Source organism: Denticeps clupeoides, chromosome 12 (genome assembly GCF_900700375.1).
Source record: "Denticeps clupeoides chromosome 12, fDenClu1.1, whole genome shotgun sequence".
Lineage (NCBI taxonomy): Eukaryota > Metazoa > Chordata > Actinopteri > Clupeiformes > Denticipitidae > Denticeps > Denticeps clupeoides.
Window position 1 is genome coordinate 3,596,945 of NC_041718.1, and position 25,138 is coordinate 3,622,082.

A 25,138-nucleotide genomic window follows, 5' to 3' on the forward strand; every position below is an offset into this window, starting at 1 on the left:
GTCATTATGCTGATTATAATCTCGAGATCCGCCGATATCAGTACGGAAAGTCCCACCGTGACCTTCCTCTGCTGTAAAAACCGAGAACAGTGTGGCTATTGTATTCGGGGCACCGGAGATGCTGCGTGTGACGGAAACGACGGGAAATTGTGACATTTGTGATGTTTAATGACGAGCTCCCCAGGTGCGGCATGCGGCGCTGCGCTCTGATTGGCTGCGCGCTGGCCGCGCTGCTCGCGATGGGCGTGGCCGCCCGCCCGCTCACATCAACCGCCTGTGCGCTGTTCCCCCGACAAGAGCGCCTGGTGCGAGGCCAAGAACATCACGCAGATCGTGGGCCACACGGGCTGCCAGGCCCCGCTCCATTGCAGAACAGGTCAGTCCGAGCCCGCGGGTCGCGTGACATGCGGCCCGCCCCCCCCACACTGACGCCCCTGGCTTCCCGGCAGGCGTGCCTGGGCCAGTGCTTCAGCTACAGCGTCCCCAACACCTTCCCACAGTCCACCGAGTCGCTGGTCCACTGCGACTCCTGCATGCCGGCCCAGACTCAGTGGGAAGTGGTGAGCCTTCTTTTTCACATCAGCACAAAACGTACACACAAAAAAGGTTTAATTCGTCAAGATGATAAGGGGCAAAACCTGTGTTCTAGGCCTGTTTTAATGTCCGTTTTAGTCTAGTCTTTCGAGTCAAGCTGTCATGGGAGAAAAAGGAAAGAAAAAAAAGGTGATTTAAAGTGAAAGTGATACACAGCACAGCACACGGTGACAACAGCGAAACGTGTCCTCTGCATTTAACCCATCACCCTGAGTGAGCAGTGGGCATCCATATCTAGTCTCATTTTACTTGTGACGTTTACATTTTAGTCTAGTTTTACCTTGTAAACCATATTTAGTCTCGTTTTTATTGTAGAACCGTATTACTTGATCTATTTGTTATAGTTATCGTCACATGACCAGCATTTATGTCGCGTCTAGTGTTAATCACATTAGACGGTTAGTTGACGAATATATTTCGTCATAAATTTTGTTGAAAAAAAAAACAACACTAGGCTATTCTTTTAGTGACATAATGGCATAAACGCCACCCCCTCACTGTAGTAGCTTGTGTGTTCTAGGTTCAATACGTTAAATATGATGTGGTCTTTGAACAGAGCAGCCATTTGTGCTGCTGCTGTCTCTCTTTATCCTGCTCAGACCTCGGTGACCTCTCGGCCGGTTTATGGCCGTGTTTTGTCTACTTCTAATTCCAAATGTGTGTGTGTGTGTGTGTGAATCTATTCATGCCTGTTCCGTAGGCCACCAGATTTTTGTCTTGTTCAAGGAAAGGCCCTATAATAATGGGGCATAGTAAGGGGGCAGTGGTGGCCTAGCGGGTAAGGAAACGGATCCTGAACCGCCGGAGGGTCACTGAGCAAAGCACCATCCCCACACACTGGTCCCCGGGCGCCTGTCATGACTGCCCACTGCTCGCCAAGGGTGATGGTTAAAAGCAGAGGACACATTTCGTTGTGTCACCGTGTGCTGTGCTTTACTTTCACTAGTAGCTCTAACATGAATATATATATATATATATCAAGCTGAAATCTCATTCTCCAGGACCAGATGTGCAACAAAGGACAGGGGGGTGGGGTAATCCTTTTCACTAAACCTATAAACTTCTATAATATATAATGTAAATATACCCAGAGTTTAAAGGAAAAATAATACTACAACAATCCTGACTTAAACAAATCTCCGAACCTGAGCTGGAACTGCTTAATTGTTAAAGCTCAGTGGTTACAAAGGGAAGTTACAACATTGAGTGTTTTGGATGGAAAGCCTTTATTTGCCACAGGAAATAAAAAAAAAAATCATTAAGCGTTGCGGTTTGGGCTGTTTTGAAATGGAGAAATGTTAAAAATGTGCATGCTATTATTCCAGCCTAGCCCTTTCAGGCCGACTCCTGTCTAAATAAATATGTAATATGAAATTGGAAGTGCACTCTTTACCTCCTTTTTGTCCCATCGCCCCTTGGATCAGCAAGGCTTTCTACCCCTGGTGTTTTGTTCCTGGCAACAAAGGCTGTAGCAGTGTGGTGTATTTGGTTTGAAAAGATGCCAGGTGGAATTGGGGAATAGGACTTGCTCTGAGGGACTCAGAGCCTGCAGCACAGTCCAAATGTCAGCTGTGTCCTGTTGGTGTGCATGTCTGTGTGTACGTGTTACACTTTGTGCAAGCTGAAAAATGTGTCCATTGTGAACTAATCCAAAATCATTGTGATGTGTGTCCTGGTTTGATAAAGGACGGGGGGGGTGTAGACAAAAAGTTGGTTTCCTATAAATGTGCGTAATTGCACATATCTAATGCACCACAGTGCTTCCATCAGTCCATATATAGACAATAATTTTTGTGGGCCTTTGGTTATTTTGAAAATGGATGCCAGAACTCAGTTGCTGTCAGGCCTTATGAATAATCTGATCTTGATACTGCAAAGATGTAACTGCAGCATTTCTGAGTGCATGGGGTTTGCAGGCAAATGACTTCAGGATTTAAACAGATTATACACATTTACAGCATTTTACAATCAGTGGTTACAGGGACAGTGCCCCCCCCCCCCCCTGGAGACTTACTGATTGTAAGTCACTCAGGATAAATGCTGTAAATGTATTTCTGGGACTTGTGGTCATCTGGTTCAAATGTGAGTGTCTCCTCCTAGTGATAAGATAATATGAATCTTTATTGTCATTGTCACTTTTTTTAAGGACAAAAAATATATAAAGTGCAGTCAACTCAGTGAATACAGTAAATGAGAGACTTGAATAACAAACACATAAAATAAAATATAAACAAAAACACAATTACAGTCTATTGCACATTTTATGGAGATATAGCACAAATATGGATAAGTTTATTTTGGGTGTAGAGTTTGGATTGCTTTTGGATAAAAGCTGTTTTTAAGCTGGGTTGTCCTGGTTTTCATTGCTTTTGCCTGATGGCAGAAGCTGGAAGACCTGATGACCTTGTGGAGCGCCTTCCTTTCTGAGGAAGTACAGCTGAGTGTGACCTGCTTGTGTGACAGTGTGTACGTTTGCATGGCTTCGTCTCACTATTTCTGTGTGCTGCATCCACCCAGGTGACCCTGGAATGCCCAGGAAGTGACGACACCCCGCGGGTGGAAAAACTAGTGGAGCGCATCCTCCACTGTAGCTGCCAGTCCTGCAGCAAGGAGGGCAGCCAGGAGGGGGCGCTCATGCAGTTCTACCCGTCGGAGAGCACCCCCGGACCACCCATCCCTGGCAGATGCGAACAGCGCAGAACCCCAGGCCCACGCAAACACACACGCTGACGCACTCCCGCAGCATGGCCACACACACACGGAGCCACTGGCTCAGCCTCACACACACCCCGCCGCGGGGGGATAAGCTCCTTCTCCCCTTTCACGTCGTTCCCAGTTCCGCTCCGTCCCCGTCACTGCAGTGCTGTTAACTGTTACAGTGGGCCTGTAATCCCTCTTTTTATTATTCAGCAAGACTAAAGCACTTTTTACGACCAGCACTATTTTGCCAGTGCAAATCTTTTAGATGCATTTCAGAACAGATAAAGAACACACAGTTAGTGTGCTAAAATATTGACCGTAGACTTTGAAGGACAATGCAGTACACGTACTTTTACTTTCTGTCTTCACTCCCTTTGATTTACATTAACAAACACCACACATTAATGTTCAGTGGTAATAGCTAAAAAAGCTGTAAACACACACACACACACACAATGATGAATATACATGCACAGTTTCTGTGTTTGTCTTGGGGTTTAAAAGGCTACAGCCTATAATCTCAATTGTTTACTGCCACAATAAATCACATTAAAACACTCTGTTTTAAACTATGGGATCAAATACCAGCTTCATTAAAGTTGAACATTTTACAAATGGAATATTCTGTGAACGTAGTTCATTTTATTGTAGTAAATCAATGCAGTGCAAGTGTTTCATTAATAGGATCAGATTAGATTGATCTCCCCTCTGCTAAGAAAGAAGTCATTGGATTTGAAATGTGAACTATAATTCGCTGGTTTATGTGGGCTCTCCATGGTACCGAGTGAGCGTCCAGCGAACTGAGCTGTGACATTGCAAGACATTCTGCAAACGCAGCACCGTGGGGAATTTATGCAGGAGTGCACTGGTGCATATTCAACAGCCCAATGCCAGACGTCCAGGCTTTGCTCTGGAGTTATGGGTTCAAGTCACGGTTTCTGGTTTCTCATTTGCATCTAAGATTTTTTTTAATCCACATTGCAATTATTAAACTTTCTCTTTTCCATGAATCTGAGTAAATTTGCAGATCTTAGTGAATTGGGTTATGTTTACTGTTCAACAGAAATATATTTGCTGGACTACTGATATGGTCCATGTGGTATTCAATTATATCTAAAATGAGATACAAATTGACTACACATTCATACTGTATACAGTGGGTACAGAACATTTTCAGAGCCCCTTAAATCCCCTTTGTTGTATTGCAGCAATTTGCTAAAATAATTGAAGTTCTTTTTCCTCATTAATGTACACACAGCACCCCATATTGACAGAAAAACACAGAATTGACATTTTTGCAAATTTATTAACAAAAAAACCCCAAAAAAAACCACTGAAATATCACACGGTATTAAGTATTCAGACCCTTTGCTCAGTATTTAGTAGATGTGCCCTTTTGATGTAATACAGCCTTTTCACACCTGGATTTGGGCGATCCTCTCTAGTTCTGGCAGGTTGGATGGTAAACGTTGGTGGACAACCTATTATAGGTCTCTCCAGAGATGCTCAATTGGGTTTAAAATCAGTCACCTTAAACACACAGTTAAAATAATGAAGATTCTAACTGTTTTTAGGGTCATTGTCATGTTGGAATGTAAACCTTTGGCCCAGTCTGAGGTCCTGAGCACTCTGGAGAAGGTTTTTGTCCAGGATATCCCTGTACTTGACCACATTCACCTTTCCCTCGATTTCAACCAGTCATCCTGTCCCTGCATCTGCAAAACACTCCCACAGGCCACTCTGCTATAAAGCAGTGATGGTTGAATTTCTACAACTTTCTCCCATCTCCTGACTGCATCGCTGGAGCTCAGCCCCAAGGATCTTTGGGCACTTCTTCCTCGATAGCTCAGTTTGGCAGAACTGCCAGGTCTAGGAAGGCTTCTGGTCAATTCTGTTGCTGAGCTCTTCAGACAGTTCTTTTCACCTCATGGTTCCCATTTGCTCTGACATGCATTGTGAGCTGTAAGGTCTTATATAGACAGGGTGTGGCTTTACTAATCGAGTCCAATCAGTATAATCAAACACAGCTGGACTCAAAATGAAGGTGTAGAACCATCTCAAGGACGATCAGAAGAAATTGACAGCAACTGAGTTAAATATATGAGTGTCACAGCAAAGGGTCTCAATACTTAGGACCATGTGATATTTCAGTTTTTCTTTTTTTTAATAAATCTGCAAAAATGTCAACAATTCAGTGTTTTTTATGTCAATATGGGATGCTGTGTGTACATTAATGAGGAAAAAAATGAACTTTTAGCAAATGCTGCAATATAAAAAGAGAGTGAAAATGTAAGGGGGTCTGAATACTTTCTGTACCCACTGTATATTAACCTTAATCAGAAAGACTGACACCTTGAACATTTCTATTATCTTATGTGGAAGGAATGCGCGGCAGGAGCAGCTCAGCGGAACCCTGTCCAGCATCAGCAACAGGCCAATGGAAGAGCTCCAGTCCAAATTCAAATGTTTTTATTTGTATAGTCTTTTATGCAATCCTTATGGTCATAAGTCAGTGTTATATGTGCATGAATCTCATACACAGCTCCAAAAACTGCTAGAATATGACATTCACAATTGAGAGAGAAATATCTGCAGGAATAAGAGTGGACCACAAGCAGTCTAATGGAGAGAGGTGACAACAAGATGGATAATGAGAGACCCTACTGTGGAAACAATCATCTTTAAGCTTTAAATTTTCATTACATTTTTTACATTAAATCCATTTATCAGATGATCAGATGTGACTTACAATCAGTACTTACAGGGATAGTCCTCTGGAGACACTCAGTCTTGCTGAGGGATACAGTGGTAGTAAGTGGGGTTTGAACCTGTGACGGTGCTGTGGTCTTCTGGCTCACCTTTGATTAAGATTAATTCTGTGGGATGGCTGCTTTATGATAAGAAAACGAGCAAGTCTCCAGGGGGACTGTCCCTGTTACTACTGGTGTGGATAAGGGCATCTGATGTAAAATGTATGCATGTGGCTGGCTAACCGGGCAGGATTTTCATTATGGAATGACGTAGCAGAACTGTAGTGTTAGAATGTGGCTGATTTACCTTCCGTTCTGAAAGTCTCCTCTCTCCTCCTTGCGGCTTCACACTGCGTATGTGTGAGTGACAGCAGGGCTTCAGGGGACTGTTATGCCTGTGAATGTTGCCAGTCAGAGATTTTTGTGGGCAGGACATTAAATGACATTGTGAATTGAGTATTGTACTGTCATTACAATGAATAAAACCCAAACCCAAGGATGTGGTATATAGAAGCATGATCAATAATCATCGAATATTTTGCATTTATGTTTAGGTGCATTGCGCTCTGGGGCTTAAAGAAAGTGCCTTTTCAGAATCCCCCTCATTTCTACATCATTAATACAGGACCAAGACCCCAAATAATAAATAAATCACTTTTAAGGTCACGTCACATGACTCCAATACATAGGTACAGTGCATTCTCATGTGGCCACGGTGTGCCGAAGACAATAAACGTTTCTTGAAATAAATAGGTTCTATGTGCAGTGTAGAAACAATTAACAATAAACCTATATTCAGAAGTATATATACATTATTTTATTGTGCAAATAGGGTAAGTTGAGGTTATGAGCTTTGTGGTTATGTGACAGTGTGGTGCTGGTGTGAGGTGGTCCGAGTCTCAGGCCCCGCTTGGTGTAGATGTTCTGTAGGTAGGGATGCTCTGCACTAGCTCTCGGCAGAGCTTTGTGGTGTAAGGCGGTGCTGTTTCCATTCTAGACCAATATGCATCCGGCGAGGATGTGAGGTCCTCTGTGATGTGACTCCTAGGGAGCTCCTGACTCCTCACTTTCTCCACCGCAGCATTGAAGATGATGATGATGATGATGATGGGGGTGTGTTCTCCTCTTCTCTTCCTGAAGTCCACTACCAGTTTCTTGGTTGAGGGTGAGGTTGTTGTCCTGGTACCACTGTGTCAGGGTGCTGACTACCTCCCTGTACACCGGCTCATCGCTGTCGGTGATGAGACCCAGCACCGGCTATGAAATATATAAAACAATAAATAAACCATTACAAATATTGTCAGGCACAGCATGTGCCTACAAGCCAGAAGGGACAGGAAATGAAACAGACAAGATGAGTCACGACCCCACCCACCCTCACGTTTAAACAAAAAGGTTTACACAATCACTTCCAAGGTCAAGTTGACACAAAATGTTCCCTTTCTGAAGAAACATCATCAACCCGGGGTCTCAAAGATACAACTTGACCATAACACTGAAGAGCCCAACCTTTAGAGCCCAATAGTTACATTTACCAGATGCTCTATTTCAGAGCGACTTACAGTCAGTAGTTACAGGGACAGTCCTCCTGGAGACACTCAGGGCTAAGTGTCTTGCCCAGGGACACCAAAGGTAGTAAGTGGGGATTTTCTTCCATCATATTGTCCCTCAGCTCCAGTGACCTCACAGCAAGCCGCCCCACTTCCGACATCTTGCATAATGAAGGGAACTAGTTCACAGGTTTTTATCAATTGCATGCATGTGGTTAAACAAGAGCGAGAGCGAGAGACCCGACCTGGTCTCAGAGCCAGGCTGTAAGAAGCAAATGCTCAACTTTATAAAGAGTTACGCAGACTCCCGATGGGGCAGTGAAAGATCATCAGAATGCATGTTTCTGAAGTTTACTGGGTTGGAAGTACAATGCTTCAATGGAATGCTACATTGAGTGCACGGCAAAGTACATGTGAGCTTTCCAGATGGACACGGAGAAAGTCACCCTGTCATTGCCAAGCAAGGACCTCTGTGGCTGTGGCACTGTTGCCTTGGCAACTGGGCATGCATTAAAATAGTTGTAAATAAAGCAGGTTTTTCAAAGCCTTGGAGCTGAACTCAACATGCCATCAGTGTTACATCGGCCAGGCATGGATGCTCAGAAACAAAGAATCATTGATTTGTCCAGAAAGCACAATGTGTCTGATTAGTTCACTATGAATAAGTTGGACTGACAAAAATGCATTTGTGTGATTTTACCATAAATTCATGAAACATGTGGTAAATAAGCGTTACTAAATGTGACCAGCTGGTGTCAGTATAACAGCATTTTATTTTAACCTTCAGATTCCGTTCGCCTGAAACTCACCTGGATGAGAGCTGCAAAACAATCCTCCCTTTCCTCAGCCCCCCTGAGTGTCTTCTTCGTTCCTATCACTCTTCATCTCAAACACTGAAATCCAAGACCTGCTCTTCATTTACTGACCATTCACCTCCTAGAATCAGAATCCGATTCCCCTTGAAATGGCCTCTAATTACCTGTCATTCCCGGCTTTCTCGCTCTTTCTTTTTCCTTGGCAGCCTTGCTGGCTCTGCCCATTTTCTCTTACTTTATCTACCCTCCGCCTGTACTGGGTTTTGCCCTGCGGACAGGCCAGGTGTGAGAATGGATTGTGAGTTCAGGGTAATCAATCAATCGATAACCCCCCCCACACCTCTTTTTACAAACAATACAGTCAGCGGGAATGGGGCTATTTATACCACATTCATTAAATGCGGTGGTAGTAGCCTAGTGGGTAACACACTCGCCTATGAACCAGAAGACCCGGGTTCAAATCCCACTTACTACCATTGTGTCCCTGAGCAAGACACTTAACCCTAAGTTGCTCCAGGGAGACTGTCCCTGTAAATACTGATTGTAAGTCGCTCTGGATAAGGGCGTCTGATAAATGCCATAAATGTACATGTAAATGCTGCACAATTTATTTCAAGCCACACATACTGCAGGACCACAGTATGAAGAATCTGCGAGAAAAAGGAACAGACTTATTTACTCCCTCTGTTGACAACTTGGAAGGATATGAGCGAAATGAGCACAGTTAAAGAAAAGGAGCTAAAGAAGAAAATGCGTGAAGTAAATAAACGCACTGCCAGCAACTGTCTCTCCCGTTATCACCTTTTCTCCTCAGCCCTGTCCTGCTGCTCATTCGCTCATCTTTGCTTGCTCGTCTAAAAAATGCATGAGGTCCTGTCATTTCTACTGAGCTCTGGGGCAAATTAGCACTGTGTCAGCAAGCTGAAGAATTAAGATTTTGTTCTTCCTTTTTGCTCTTTTTGTGGTGGTGGGTGGAGTCAAATACCCTTTTCAATCTGACATACGTCCCCATCTAGGGGTATAGAATATGAACAGCCAAGGGAATAGACACAGCCAAGTCCAATAATAGCGCGTTCATTTACAGTGCAGGCAAATTAATTTGACCAACAAATAAAGCAAATAAAAGACCAGCGCTAGACATCAACCAACAAACCAAACCAAAGACCAGCACTAGACAACAACAAACCAAACCAAAGACCAGCACTAGACAACAACAAACCAAACCAAAGACTGTCACACAAACCGGGATCAGAACAAGAGAGACGTGTAGGAGGAGACGAGAAACCTCAGTGCGGCGGGACGCAGGGAGGCAGGTAAGTTCCTCCACATTAATCTGCAAACGCGGACGCCGTGAGCCGCAACACCACACTGATGTTGTCATTCGCGTTTTTATGACACAAGACAGGGCAGAACAGGGCGACAGGAAGGAGTTCGGGAATCAGGAGAACATAGAGGACAGGTACGGTCTTACTGGGGTTGAGGATTTCGGGGCCGAGTCAGATGACGTGCATCCTTCAATGACTGAGCAGTTGGCAGATGCTCTCTAGCCTAATTTATAGGGGTCACGTTACCTCGTTTCCGTGTTACTCCCGGTCACATGATGGAATCATGTGACAGTACCCCCCCCCTCCAGGGCCGACCCCCGACGGCCCCAGAGCGGTGGCGGTACGCTGCCGGTACTCAGTCACCAGAGAAGGGTCCAGGATGAAACGACTCAGGATCCAAGACCGTTCTTCTGGTCCATAGCTGGTCCAATGCACCAGGTACTGGACCCCCCGACCTCTGCGTCGAGAGGCAATAATGCGCTCCACCGTGTATGCGGGTCCCCCGTCGACGATGTATGGCGGTGGCGGATCCGGAGCTGGAGTATGAAGCGAGGATGTGACAAAGGGTTTTAGTTTGCAGACATGAAAAACCGGCGAATGGCAGGAGGGAGTTGGAGACAGTAGGTGAGGGGGTTGATCCGGTTGAGGATCCGGAACGGCCCGATGTATCGAGGGGACAGTTTGTGTGACTCAGTCCTGAGACGCAGGTCTTGGGTGGATAGCCACTGTAGCGTCTGCATAGGATCACAGATGGTTGATCTTCAAAGAACCTTTTAACCTTTTACATTTACATACCAATTACAAACCTGGACCCTCAACCTGATCGTCCCGTCTTCCCCCACTGTCACAAATGTAGCGTCTGCGTAGGATCACAGATGGTTGATCTTCAAAGAACCTTTTAACCTTTGACATTTACATACAAATTACAAACCTGGACCCTCAGCCTGATCGTCCCGTCTTCCCCCACTGTCACAAACAAGATGCTAAACAGACTGGGTCTGCAAACTGCTCATGGTGGTTCCAAGCTTCAAAGAATTCCATAAAGACCTCCTGCCTGGCCCTACCTTTGCAATACACAATCACGCACACACTTAAACGCATTGTCTGTATCTTGTGCTAGGAATATGTGATTATAAGTGGATCCCGTATATGCACGCGTTGTGTGTACGTTCCCTTGTATGAATTATACTAGTTACAACTTCCTAGTGTGCATTAGGTAAACTCTAATTACCTATAATTAAGTGTATAAGTGTATTTCCACTTTCCTACTTCCTAAAGGTCCCTTTCTTGGTGTCAGAAGGAACTTCTCTTTACTACTGGAACAGTGATGCATACCATGTGATCACAAAATACATCATACAATTTCTATAAGGTAGAAATTGTAACTGCAACGAACTACAGTTTCTCTCTGGGCCAGCCATAAAAATTCCGGTCAGTCGTAAACCCAGACAAAGGGAACTTCTCCCGCCAAAATGTCACACTTGTGATTGGCTATTCAGGCCACATGATGGGCGTGCCAGAAAGCATCAAAAAGAGCGTCACACAGGCACGCAGGCTCAGAACTTCTCTTCTTCCTCCCGAGACACTTTTTCAACACTTTGTTACTCTTTGGCAAAATTTACCTTCAAGGAGAACTTCCAGTGCCAGACCTAAGGATCGAGGATCGTGACCCTACCGCATCAGGACTCCCTTGCATGAAACAAGGACCAATGCAAGTAACTATTTAGATGCACGTTTAAACCCCTTTTTAAGGTGAACTTAAGAATTCTCTGACGATTCTCATTAGGCTGTGGTTAATTGATGTGTAATACTGCCACTCTCTTTTCATCACTTTCCTTTACCCTGTATGTATATGTTTGTCTAATTGTTGTATGTTAGCTATAGCCGTGTTTATTAAATTCTTTAAATTCACAATCGTTTGTTTCTGTGTGCTGCTCACAGCTGAGTCACTGAACGTTGACCTTTTAAGCTACATGCTAAATTACTGCTAGCACGCAGAGTGGGAAAGCTACCTTTCCTGGCAAGAGGGGGGATAATCGTTCCCAGAATTGATAAATAATTATATTATCTGCTCCGTGGACGGACAGATCAAGTAATTGTAACATTAATTCTGCTACAGTTTATCCCCAAATCTAGTCTAAATGTTTATTATTAATTATAACCAGTTATAATTAATTTTAGATATTTCCTCTTGAGCTAATTCGTTACACCACACTCTCTGTCCCACTCGGAAGCGCAGTCGCCGGCGGTCGTGCTGGGTGGTCATCCTTCATGAGGCGGCAAGGAGGGCTGACCGCGCAGATTTCCAGGCCTTTCGGCAACTGCGGATCATCTGACGGGCCGAGGGGACCCCACCTGCGGGCACCTGGTGAGTGAAGATGGGGGGCTGATATCCATGGCAGATCTCAAAGGGGCTATGGCCGGTGGCGGAGGAGACTTGCAGGTTGTGTGCCAGCTCCGCCCAAAGGAGAAACCCGGGCCAGGTGCATTGGTGTTCCGACGCAAAGCACCGCAGGTATCGTCCCAGCTGTTGGTTGGCCCTCCCCACCTGACCATTGGTCTGGGGATGGTAGCCAGAGGAGAGGCTGCAGGTTGATCCAATGAGGCGACAGAACGTCTTCCACACAGCTGAGGCGAATTGGGGTCCCCGATCAGAGACGATGTCCTGGGGGAACCCATGAAGGCGGACCACGTGTTGAAGCACGAGGTCAGCGGTTGTGGCAGAGGAGAAGTGATTCACTATGGTCAGGATGGTGGTCATACCATTAGCCTCAGGGAGACCAGTGATGAAGTCCAAGGCAAGGTGGGTCCAGGGGCGATGAGGACTGGGAAGAGGACGCAGGGGCCCAGCAGCCGGAGTGTTGGGAATCTTGGCCTGGGCACAGACGTCGCAGGCATCAACGTAGGCCTGTACGTCCCGTCGTACCGAAGGCCACCAGAATGCCCGGCGAATGAAGGAGAGGGTCCATTGGCGTCCTGGATGGCCTGAGAGCACGGAGGAATGGCCCCAATGCAGTACATCGGGCCGGCAGGTATTTGGGACGTACAGGCACCCTGGTGGGGTGTTAGCTGGGCCAGGGTCGGACACCTGGGCAGCCCGGACCTTCGTCTCGAGGGACCACCGGAGAGTGTCCAGGATGCGATGAGGAGGAAGAATGGGTTCGGGGTCGGAGGATGGTGAGTCTGGGGCATGTTGACGTGAAAGAGCATCGACTTTTTGATTTTTGGACCCGGGACGGTAGGCGAGTTGAAAGTTTGCTCGAAAAGAATTGCTCGAAAAATAAAACCCACCTCGCCTGGTGGGGATTGAGTTGTTTGGTGGCTTTGATTGATGAGATTTTGGTGATCGGTCCAGACCAGAAAGGGGGTGTCACTGCCTTGTAGCCAGTGCCGCCACTCCTCGAGGGCCCACCTGACTGCCAGCAGCTCACGGTCCCCAACCCCATATCGTCGCTGTGCAGGGGTGAACTTCCGCGAGAAGAAGCAACACGGGTGCAATTTCCGGTCCAGACCGTGTTGAGAGAGGACTGCGCCAGCACCCACCTCTGACGCGTCCACTTCTACAACAAACGGAAGGGAAGGATCTGGGTGTTGAAGAATGGGGGCAGTGGTAAAATGACGACACAAGGATTTAAAAGCTTGAATGGCCTCAGGGGTTAGGTGGAACGGACGTGATGAAGGTTTGGTGAGAGCAGTGAGGGGTGCTGCGACTGTACTGTAGCCACGGATGAACCCACGATAGAAATTCGCAAACCCAAGAAACCGTTGCAGTTGTTTCAGCGTCGTGGGTAGGGGCCACGATGCCACTGCTTCCAACTTCTTGGGCTCCATGGCCACACCCTGGGACGAGATGGTAAAGCCCAGGAACGTGGTGGAGTGCTGGTGGAAGGCGCATTTCTCCAGCTTACAATACAGTCGATGGGCGAGCAATCTCTTCAGTACTGCTCTCACGTGTTGAATATGAGATTCCAGGTTGGGCGAGTAGATGACCACCACCATCATCCAGGTAGGCATACACCCACCGTCCCAGCATGTCCTGGAGAGCATCGTTGATGAACTGCTGGAAGACGGCGGGTGCATTGCACAGACCAAAGGGGATGACCTGAGATTCAAAGTGACCAGTGGGGGTGATGAAGGCTGTCTTCCACTCGTGGCCCTCTCGGATGCGAATCAGGTTGTAGGCCGACCTGAGATCCAGCTTTGTGAAGTACTTTGCTCCCGTGAGGGCGTCGAGGGCGGTGTTGGAGAGGGGTAATGGCGTTCGGTTTTTGATAGTGATTTTGTTGAGTCCACGATAATCCACACATGGTCACAGACCACCATCCTTCTTGGTCACGAAGAAGAACCCTGCCGCGGCCGTGGAAGTCGAGGGGCGGATGGTGCCATTCTGGTGCCATGGCCAGTTGCTCTGCTTTCGAGAGGGAGTAGAGATGTCCTTTCGGGGGATTGGTTCCCGGTAGCAGGTCAATGGCCATGTCGCCTGGTCGATGGGGAGGCTGCTGGGCAGCTTGTCCTGGGGGAACCCATGAAGGCGGACCACGTGTTGAAGCACGAGTTCAGCGGTTGTGGCAGAGGAGAAGTGATCCACTATGGTCAGGATGGTGGTCATAGCATTAGCCTCAGGGAGACCGGTGATGAAGTCCAAGGCGAGGTGGGTCCAGGGGCGATGAGGACTGGGAAGAGGACGCAGGGGCCCAGCAGCCAGAGTGTTGGGAATCTTGGCCTGGGCACAGACGTCGCAGGCATCAACGTAGGCCTGTACGTCCCGTCGTACCGAAGGCTGTCTTCCACTCGTGGCCCTCTCGGATGCGAATCAGGTTGTAGGCCGACCTGAGATCCAGCTTTGTGAAGTACTTTGCTCCCGTGAGGGCGTCGAGGGCGGTGTTGGAGAGGGGTAATGGCGTTCGGTTTTTGATAGTGATTTTGTTGAGTCCACGATAATCCACACATGGTCGCAGACCACCATCCTTCTTGGTCACGAAGAAGAACCCTGCCGCAGCCGGGGAAGTCGAGGGGCGGATGGTGCCATTCTGGTGCCATGGCCAGTTGCTCTGCTTTCGAGAGGGAGTAGAGATGTCCTTTCGGGGGAGTGGTTCCCGGTAGCAGGTCAATGGCCATGTCGCCTGGTCGATGGGGAGGCTGCTGGGCAGCTTTGGTTGGGCTGAAGACGGCGGCTAGGTCATGATAGCAGGAGGGGACATGGTCTAATACAGGACGGTTCGGTTCTGGGTTCGAGGAGGCAGACGGGGAGGGCTGTGGCAGAAGGCAATGGCGATGACAGTGCGCACCCCACTCCAACACCACGCCCGATGACCAGGAAAGGTGGGGTTCATGGAGGGACAGCCAGGGGAACCCAAGGAGGAGGACTGGTGAGGTGATAATATTGGTCACTAAAAACTGAATTTTCTCCACATGCGAGTCGAGCCGGAGTTGAAGAGGGACCGTGCGGTGAATGATGGTTCCTGAGGAGACCGGATGACCATCCACGGAGGTGATTGTGAGAGGACTTGTGAGGAGTTCCAGGGGAATGTGATGTTGTCGGACGAAGGAGCGGTCTATGAAATTTCCAGCCGCCCCGGAATCCACTAAGGCTGTGGTGGAGATGACTCGCTGATTCCATTCCAGGACGGCCGGGAGAGTGAGTCGGGAGGTCTCCGTGAACGCAGACGGCGTAAGCCGCAACACCACACTGATGTCGTTCGCGTTTTAAGACACAAGACAGGGCAGAACAGGGCGACAGGAAGGAGTTTGGGACTCAGGAGAACATAGAGGACAGGTACGGTCTTACTGGGGTTGAGGATTTCAGGGCCGAGTCAGATGACGTGCGTCCTTCAATGACTGAGCAGTTGGCAGCTCTTCTCTAGCCTAATTTATAGGGGTCACGTTACCTCGTGTCCGTGTTACTCCCGGTCACATGATGGAATCATGTGACAAAGACCAGCACTAGACAACAACCAACAAACCAATCCAAAGACCAGCGCTAGACAAAAACCAAGACATCAAAACCAAAGACCAGCGCTAGACAACAACCAACAAACCAAAGACCAGCACTAGACAACAACCAACAAACCAAACCAACAACTCAAGTACTTAAAAGGGAAACAGACACATGTACACACACACAACAGATAACACAAAACCACTAAGCACAGCACATGGTGCACACAGTGAAATTTGTCCTTTGCATTTAACCCATCACCCTGAGTGAGCAGTGGGCAGCCATGACAGGCACCCGGGGAGCAGTGTGTGGGGATGGTGCTTTGTTCAGTGGCAGATCAGGATTTGAACCGGCAACCTTCTGATTACGGGACCGCTTCCTTAACCGCTAGGCCACCACTGCCGCATATTGTATATTTTGACATTTGCTCTGGCATCCTGTTGGGTTTTTGTACTGATTGTAGAGATTAGAGTTTTATACTGTGACACTGAAAGAATGCTAAAGGTTAATGGTGACTTTTGGGTGTCTTTAAAAGTCCATGAAGTGGTCAGGCAGGGCTGTGCTTTGGAGTTTTGGTAGAACCTTGTTTGAGGAATTGTTATGAGGAATGACTGTGAGTTGTTAGCATGTGCAAAGTTGCAGTCCTGCTTGGGAGCTGGCTGGGTGAAGCTACAGACCACAGTTTAATAATCCGAGAATATTTTAAGTGAATGAGGAAAATTGATCACATGTTACGTCCTTTAGGCCGTAGAATGGCTTGGGGTGCTCTGTTTTGTGCGTGTTCTCTTTTAGGCTGTCTGCTGGGGGAGGAGATTTGGATTTATAGCTCCACCCACCAATTCCCTCGTCCACTGGCAGCCAATCAATGCACAGGACAGAGAACTACTTCCAGCCACCATTCGGGGCTCATTGTTGTGGAGCCGGAGGAGGAGGAAGCGAGAGGAGAGTTTTGCCATTGGAGTTTTGGATAGAGTTATTAGAGTTGGATAAGCCTTTGTTGTGTGTGTTAGTGATTAGTCTGGTTAGTTGTGGCTTTGTTGTGTAGTTGTTTTGTCTCTCCTTTCATGGTGTGTTGTCCTCCTGTGAATTGTGTAGTTGTTGTATATAGAACTTTTGGTTTGGTTTGTTGTTCACTGCTCACTGTAAATAAAAGCACAATATTTCACTTGGGTTTGGTATCTGTGTCTTCCCACTGCACATATTCCCCTCGTTTGTTGTCGCGTCTCCTGACCCCTAGACAGGGACGTGACACACATTTATGGGTGGGCTCAAGGAAATGCATGTGCTACAAAGTGGTAAAGAAGGTCTTTATTGATATTACTGATGTGCAGTTCTGCATTTGCATTGCTTTATTTTCTGCCTGGAGTTATGACCTTGAGAGAAGCCAAGCTGCTTGAGAAATTGCCATTTATATTTTGACAAGGTGCACTGTTTTACAGATCAGGATTCCCACTTCTGACATCAAGATTTCATTTAGTTGAAGGAAGCAGAAGCTTCAAATCCTGAACCATGAAAGTGTTTGTCATTGTTATGCACACTCTGCATTTAACAGCCATGAACGTGAAGTTATTATTTGTCACATTTGACACACCACAGCACAGCACCTCTACATTTAACCAATTCCCTGAGGGAGCAATGGGCAGCAATGAAAGTTTTGAACCTGTAAACCTTCGCTAATGAGTGCCTCTCTTTACCCACTAGGCCGCTGGAACTTTCCCCTATAGCAAGGCACCGTCCCCACACCTTGCTGCCTGGGCACATTTCCCTAAGGGTGATGGGTTAATTGCAGAGGACACATTTTGTATTCTGTATGATGTAGTGAAGGCTTTGCTTCTCTCTTTAAGCCAGATGTGGGCCATAAGTGCATTTCTTCTTCTTTAAGTAAGACTATTGCCTTGCCTGATATTGTACTTTTGCTATTTTGAGCACATAAGTGCATTCGCATAAATGCGAGCACATAAGTGCATACTTGAGAGGTTCACTCATACCACACTGCATAACATGGCAATGAGAAGCTTTCTGAAACATAATTATTATACATTTAAACATTTTTGACTAAAATGATATTTTATTTCAGTCATAGGAGAACATTTGAGGCATTTATCAGATGCCCTTATCCAGAGCACTGACCGTGACCATTACAGGGACAGTCCCCTGGAGACACTCAGGGTTAAGTGTCTTGCTCAGGCACACAATGGTAGTAAGTGGGGTTTGAACCTGGGATTTTGTGCTGTTCTGGTTCATAGGCAAGTTTGAACTACCACCCATTTTAATTAAACTGATGTGAAAGATACTTGTGAGAAACAGGCAGAGCAGGCAGGAACACAAAAACCCAGCATCATTACATATATGTTTATAATTGGTAGTAGATTTGGCAGAAGACAGAGATGGCAGTTTGATCCAGAAGACATTTCAGAAACACTTCAGAACACTTCAGTTCTTTATTTAGATTATCAATGATCTGTGGTGGACTTTGTGGACACCTGGACACAGCCTAAATGAATATAGGTTACAAAATGAAAAAAAGACAAAAGTAATATCTTGAATTGTTAATAAGCAACAAATAATTATTTCTGTGGCACTCAAAATGTTTTGTCATTTTGAAATTGGACTGTTTTAAATTATATATATATATTTTTAGGAAAATTGTAAGTAGTCATTTGTCACAAGGGAAGGAACAGGCACCAGCACACAACCTGAGGGTGAAAAGTCGGGTTTTAATAACGAAACAAAAACAGCATGATGGCCGGGAATATAGAGACGGGACATAAAGAAAAATAAAGATAAATCAAAATGCAATTTAACAGTAGTTTCACAACGCTAAAGAACCGATGTGGACATCAGGACCAGGTCCTCTCAGCCTGCTTCTCCCGGCTAGTCCAGGTGAGCTTAGGGGTGCCACATTAATATGGTATAGTTAATATTCCTCCGATATAATTTAGTCAGTTTTGTGTTTTTCTGACTTAAAAAATCAATTTAACCTCCCCCACATCTTAACACCCACATGGGCTTGCCTTACTCATGTAGATCCCTTCTCAACAATATCACATGGATACGGATTTATCTTTCAACACAGGCCACCCAGATACTGGTTCAGTCTTTAGTAATCTCACGACTGGATTACTGTAACTCCCTTCTAGCTGGTCTACCTCCGAGTGCCATCTGGCCTCTACAACTAATACAGAAAGCAGCCACACCTTCCCGAATTCTATCACACCGCCCCACTGGCTCCCAGTAGCTGCCCTACTGCCATCAGATTCAAAATACTGATGCTGGCCTACAAAGCCAAACATGGGGTTTCACCATCCTACCTCACAGCCCTCATTTTACCTCACACAGCACCTCCAGTACTGCTCGCCTGCTCCCTCCACTGCTGAAGGTACGAGGAAGACCCTCATCTAGACAATTATATAGGTGGTGGAATGAACTTTCCCTCGAGGTCAGAACAGCACTGTCAATGAGAATCTTCAAACGGCAGCTCAAGACCTTCCTCTTTAGAGAATATTTAGACTAACTTGCAACTATTATTTAGTCTGACTTATGGAAGAAAAACTTCATGGTTTGAGTCCTAGTGAACCAGAAATGATTACTTGATTGATGGTAACATGAAAGCACGTTGTAAGTCACTCTGGAAAATGCCACAAATGTAAATATAATGTGCTGCCATGTCATCGTACTGGAGACCTTCCGGCTTTGATTAGATTCTAATCGTTTTTGCACGTTGACAAACTGACCTTGTGCAGTTTTGTTTGTTTTTGAGACTGGAATAAAGGAATATAGTCTCTCTCTCTCTCTCTCTCTCTCTCTCTCTCTCTCTCTCACACACACACACACACACACACACACACCTATCATACAGACACACACACACACACACACACACTTATTCCTAAATTCCTCTCTTTCCATCTCTTCTTTTGCTACACATCCTTTCTTCCTCTCCTCTCGTTCCTGCCAGATCTCAGTTGCTGATGAGAGGGAAATGACTGCAGGTTTGTCTCGTGGGCGCAGCCGACGACTGTGATGCCATGACATGCATTTCTGATGTCATCCCCCCATCGATTCACTTCTGCTCAGGAGGCTGAGATCCTTCATGGATGTTAATCTCTCGCGCGTGTCGCACGTTGTCTGTTTTTTTACACAGTTATCCTTCCCTCTGATCCTCTCTCTTCCTCTCTCTGCCTCTCTCTCTCTCTCTCTCCCCCTCTCTCCTCCTCCCTCTCTCCCCCTGTCCCTCTCTCTCTGGCTCCCAGTGTGTGCGCGCCATCGTGCTGCACGCGCCCGGACTTTATTCTGGATTAAAACAAGGTCAAGCACGCGCAGAGGTACGTAGCACTTTTATTATTTAAAGAAAGTTATTCCAGATCAACCAGAATTCATTTGATTATAATACACGATAATAAATACAAACAGTGAACGAGGATGGAATTAAAAGAGATGAATAAATAATCACTGACTGTGTAATATTCTGAGCCCTCCTGGAGATACGCAGGGGTCCGAACCCCCGGATCCGGTACCGGGCAGTGCGGATCGATGGGGAATTCATTGATTTTATTATTTTTTTTTATTTCTACACTGGTCGACTTAAGGTGTGAAGTGCGTGAAGCCACGTGGTTCTCCAGCCTTGATTTATGGATGCAATAATTCAAATAGTTGAGTTCATTAGAGGTGATGAAAGGTGGCCGTCTGCTTAGGAACGTGACAGTGCCTGAATTCCTGATGATCTCACTCCAGGGATGAAGCAGGCTTCTTTATGGAACATTTTGGAAATGTTTTTCATTTAATGGTGATTTTTAATATGGACGGTCAGTGAAGGGTTTCAGAAGCTCATCATTATCTCCCCTTTCATCCTCTCTTCCCCCTTCTCCTGTGATCACTGTGCCGGTTTAGGATTTAGAGTCCGGCCGTGTGGCTCTGCTGCTTTAGCATGTGCGGCGTGGACGCGGAGCTGGATGACGGGGTGGAGGATGACAGGGACCAGGAGGACGAGTTCGTCCTCGCCGAGGGAGCCCGCATGCTGCCGCCTCCCGTGGCCCACTGCGAGGGCGGCGCCTGGGGGGGCCGGAGGAGTCGCTGTGGCTGCCTGGCGTCGGGCGCCGGCCTGCTGCTGTGGAACGTGGCCCTGGCCGCGACCTGCCTGCTCCTGCTGGCGGCCGTGTTTGCCCTGGTGCTCCTGCCTGCCCTGCTCCTGCTCTACGCCGGCTTCCTCTGCCACTCGCGGGTGATGCATCCATCCATCAAACAGGCAACATTAAAACATTCAGAATGGTGCTGATGCTGATGCTTTTTCTCCTGATGCACTACAATTTGATAATAATAACTCAATTCGCTCACATTTATTGCACTCTGAACAATTGAACATTAACATTTAAGTATGCTGTCTTGGACACACTGCAAAGGATAATTTTTAAAAATAAAACAATAAAACGTCAGCTTAATAAATGATACATGCTATAAATAAAATTTTTTTGTAAAAGGATATGAGACTTGATTAAAATTAACTCTCGTTTTTTTCTAATTTAGCAAATCAAAAAATTCTGTTTATGTGAAAAGGGCATTAAAAGAATAGAATTAAAATGCTACAGCTCACAAACAGGGATAAATGGATCATTCACCAACTTCGGTGATGCTGTAGTGGACATGTGTGGGGTTGTACAGCACAGAGGGAAACAGACTTTTTTATAAAGGCTCTAGATGTTCGAACGTGTGGAATATGTTTATTTTATTCCCTATTTGTCTAAATCATTAGGCCATAACAAGTGATTGACAGCTCAGGGGGTTTTCCTATCTGACATAAAGCAGAAGCCCAGGAGAGAGCCTGTCACACACCGCTTCCTCTTGATACACACACACACACACACACACACACACACACACACTAACCACTAATCCAGTTTCTCCTCTACAACAGGTTCTGGCCTCACCTTCCACAATCTGCCATTACCTTGACGACAACAGTTGTTCCGCCCTCATCATCCTGGGCTTTGTGATGATGTCACCTCTTGTGGTGGTGGCCGCAGCGACCTTCTGTGGCCTCCTCCGCCACCTACGACTCCTCTGGTTCTTCCAGCCAATCTCAGGCGCCTGGTACCAAGGCCGGGGGTTATGCTGGAGAGAAGATTTGCGTGCCTGGGTCTGATGACGTGACAGACGTGTCAAAGGTCACAGAGCTCAGGCAGAGGTTCAATATTGTATTTTAACACACTCCATAATTATAGCGTAGTGCCATCCACAGACTGGTCAAGGTAACCAGGCGTATTTCCAGCTCACCTCACCTCAACCGGCCAGTTTTCCCATCGCTGGGTGATTGGTGGGAGAACACAGTTCCTCCTACTTAATTATATCTGATGCATGCCGATGCTCAATCGAGTCAAATTGCAGATGGTGCATGCAACTTATCAACAAAAACAGCGTCAGTGTTTGATTCCAGACTTCAGGATGCTGAATAGGTATTCCAGAAAGTTCCAGAAAGATGTGGCATACAGTACAGATGCTGTGAGTTGTGAACAGTACCTTACATTATTCTTTTTTTGTTATTTTTTCTTTTTGGAAGGTGCAATAATTGAGCAATTTATGTTTTTCTCCCCCTGGTTAAGTAATTGACACTGGGCAAATTGTTATTAAATATTTTTTTATTATTGTGTATTCTTAAAACATTGTGTATTCAAATGTGTTTCTAAGGAGTGTGTTAATATTTTTGGGCCCTATTTTGACAATCTGATGCATAGCAGCGAGCAGAAAGCTCAAACAACATTTATGATTGGGTCCATATCCCCAGTAATTAAAAAAAGGGAACTGTTGTCCCAAGTTTCTTTATTTTACTTTACTTAGTTTCTTAATTATCTTGAGGAGGGTTTCAGACATAAGATATAATGAACCGATCAGAATGGCACATACATCATTTTAAAAAGTAGGGGTGCAAGATTTAGGGCGAATTGCTATTATGATGCTATTACACAAGAACAAAACAGGGTCCATAGCCTGGCCAAAGCTAGCAGAATTTTCTCCATGATGTATAATCAACACAAGCACCACACACCCACACATTTCTAAAATGTACAGCTTAAATATAGTTTAATAATGTAGCCCTGACTTATAATATAAGATTATTTACACTGCCTCTGCCTGCCTTCACTGGCTCCAGAAATTCACAAAACCAATGGTAAACAGTGGGAAAGGTGGGAAAATGTGCCTTAGATTGTCAAAATAGAGCCCATTCAATGAATAAGTAATGCATATTTATTTATTTATGTATGTCCATATATAGAACTTTGTAAAACATGGAAGTAATTTTTGCTCAACTGTTGTGCCAGGTTTACAGTAGTATAAAGGCCACTTGGTTTTGAACACTTCATACCCAGTGGATGAACTTAAATCTTAAGTGACCGTGACACATTTGCTTGCCTTTGAAATAGCTGGATGGCAGCATTAGCTTTTGAGATGAAGGCCACATTACTCAGTATAATTGTCTGTGGTTTATAATGCTGTCTGTGGTGCTTTTTTCTTTATATTATTTGAAAACGATAATAAGTGTGAAGAAGATGTCAGGAAATATGTTCCGTTATCAGAGAGCCAGTAGAGTCCCCTCCTGATGAGCAGTTAAAGAAGTATAATAATAACAACAGCGACTAGACTTTCAGTCGATGTAAAGTGCTTCGGTACAAAAAACGTTTGTAGAAAATGAACAGTAGAAACAGCAGGAATGAAAAGCATTTAACGGAAGAGTGCAATCTTATGTGACCTTTTTCTTGTTCTAAATGTCACTGTTTTAGTAGACATTCATTGGCCTGCGAGGGGGAGATTAGCTGTAATTTGGTAGTTGAAAATGTCTGTAAATGATTAATTTGTTTCTTACGCCAAATTGCTTTTATCCCTGGGTAGGATCCTTCAGTCACACACACCCACACACACACACACACACACACACACACACACACACGAATGACATGTTTAGAATGAATGATTAACTTTACAGCTGTTATTTCTGAGACCATCGTAGCATTTCTACGTCTTATTTATTAAAATGTCACTATTAGAGAATAAACCACACAATGAACGCAGACTCTGTTGTTGCTTATACTACTATTGAGGGCCAATTTAAAGAACCACTTATAATTAATCAAGATGATTGAGGTTAAATGCAATTCAAAATGTCTTATCACGAAAAACTATAAAATAGTCATCACAATGCAATTTTGTTGGCAAAGAAAGTGGGCACTTGATCACAACACCCCCTTCCGCCCCAGGAAAGGTTCATGTTTCTTCCCTGCAGAACCTATTTACTGCCTCTCAGCTGTTAGTGAAATTGCAGATTTCTTGCCTCTCAGTAAATCCATTAAAGATATCAGGCAAGCTTACACGCTTTCCAATTATGAACAGAGCTCAAATAAGAATGATACATAAATATCTTGTCAGGTTTTTTTTTTGTCCCGTAATGGGGTAGGCTAATGGATTTCACTGATGGATTCCTCAATTATCAGATATGCTGAAGGAGACTGGCACAGGCTGCATTACGCTAGTGGTTCGCCATGCGCGTTGGAAGTGGTTCAGTGGCTGCTGTTACGCACTGCTCATTTTGAAAGGACATTCTGGTGACCATTTAAGTACAGTCTGTGATGGAGACTTGTGATGGTCCCCTAATGCATTTGCTGGTGAAGTGTGCGCGACTGAGATCGTACAGAGAACGGCGTTTGTTCCTGCAATTTGTGCAGACAAAATAAATAAATAAGTCTGACAATACATACAGTTCTGGAGAAAAAAAAACAGACTGATTTAAAAATTGCCGTTCTATTTTTATGACAGCCGTTTTCACCAAATCTCACCAAAAGGATTTAGAACCACTGTGGACTTAATGATCCAGTTTTTTGTATATTGTTTATCAATGGTTTATAATGACTTGTTTTGCATTATAGTAATATTATTATATTGTTCATCTAATAAAAGTTTGAGCCAATTGGAACTGACCAATAGTTTAGGCATAAGAACATGGTATATAAGTTATATTTTACACAGTCATACACAAGTCCATCAATTGAAAATTAAGTGTAAAATATATTATTGGTGCAGTTTTCCAGAGTTGTATGCATGGAGACTGAAACTTTTTACATGAAATGAGGATCTGGCTCTGAATGGATTACTAATGCGGGAAACGGCCAGAGAACCGGAAAATGGCATGGGAAACATCTGTTATAATGTATTCCGCCATGATAATGTGCCCCACCTTTCAACTACCCCATACTGATTTGTCACCATGACGACTGAGAGCCGTTGGGCTTTTGCCATGGTAACAAAATGAAATGAAAAGAAGCAGAACATTTCTGGTAATGATGGTAATGATTATTAGCAGCACGGAAAACCTCGGTTGTGGAGAGGTCTGTGGTGTTATGTCGGGCAGGGTCAAGCGCTCACACATGAACACAGGGAGGAGACAAAGTATGAAACAAAGCACAGAACCATTAAACTTATC

At 45.4% G+C, this 25,138-nt stretch overlaps 1 protein-coding gene and 1 pseudogene across 1 annotated transcript; both read left to right on the forward strand.

The window, feature by feature from the left end:
* Window positions 1–262: 262 nt before the first annotated feature.
* LOC114800953 (neuroblastoma suppressor of tumorigenicity 1-like) lies at window positions 263–3,914 on the forward strand (annotated as a pseudogene).
* Window positions 3,915–19,503: 15,589 nt separating this feature from the next.
* LOC114800292 (transmembrane protein 88-like) lies at window positions 19,504–23,734 on the forward strand. The gene is made up of 4 exons (XM_028997462.1): window positions 19,504–19,664; window positions 19,926–19,997; window positions 20,563–20,893; window positions 21,584–23,734. The coding sequence occupies exons 3-4, from the start codon at window positions 20,600–20,602 to the stop codon at window positions 21,809–21,811; spliced, it is 522 nt and encodes a 173-aa protein (XP_028853295.1). The 5' UTR covers window positions 19,504–19,664; window positions 19,926–19,997; window positions 20,563–20,599; the 3' UTR covers window positions 21,812–23,734.
* The last annotated feature ends 1,404 nt before the right edge of the window (window positions 23,735–25,138 follow it).

What these genes read in the sequence shown, in the direction of transcription:
- LOC114800292 (XM_028997462.1), top strand. Translation starts at nt 20,600, where the DNA reads ATGTGCGGCGTGGACGCGGAGCTGGATGACGGGGTGGAGGATGACAGG. An exon ending in GCTTCCTCTGCCACTCGCGG is followed by an intron (nt 20,894 to 21,583) that starts GTGATGCATCCA and finishes CCTCTACAACAG; the next exon opens with GTTCTGGCCTCACCTTCCAC.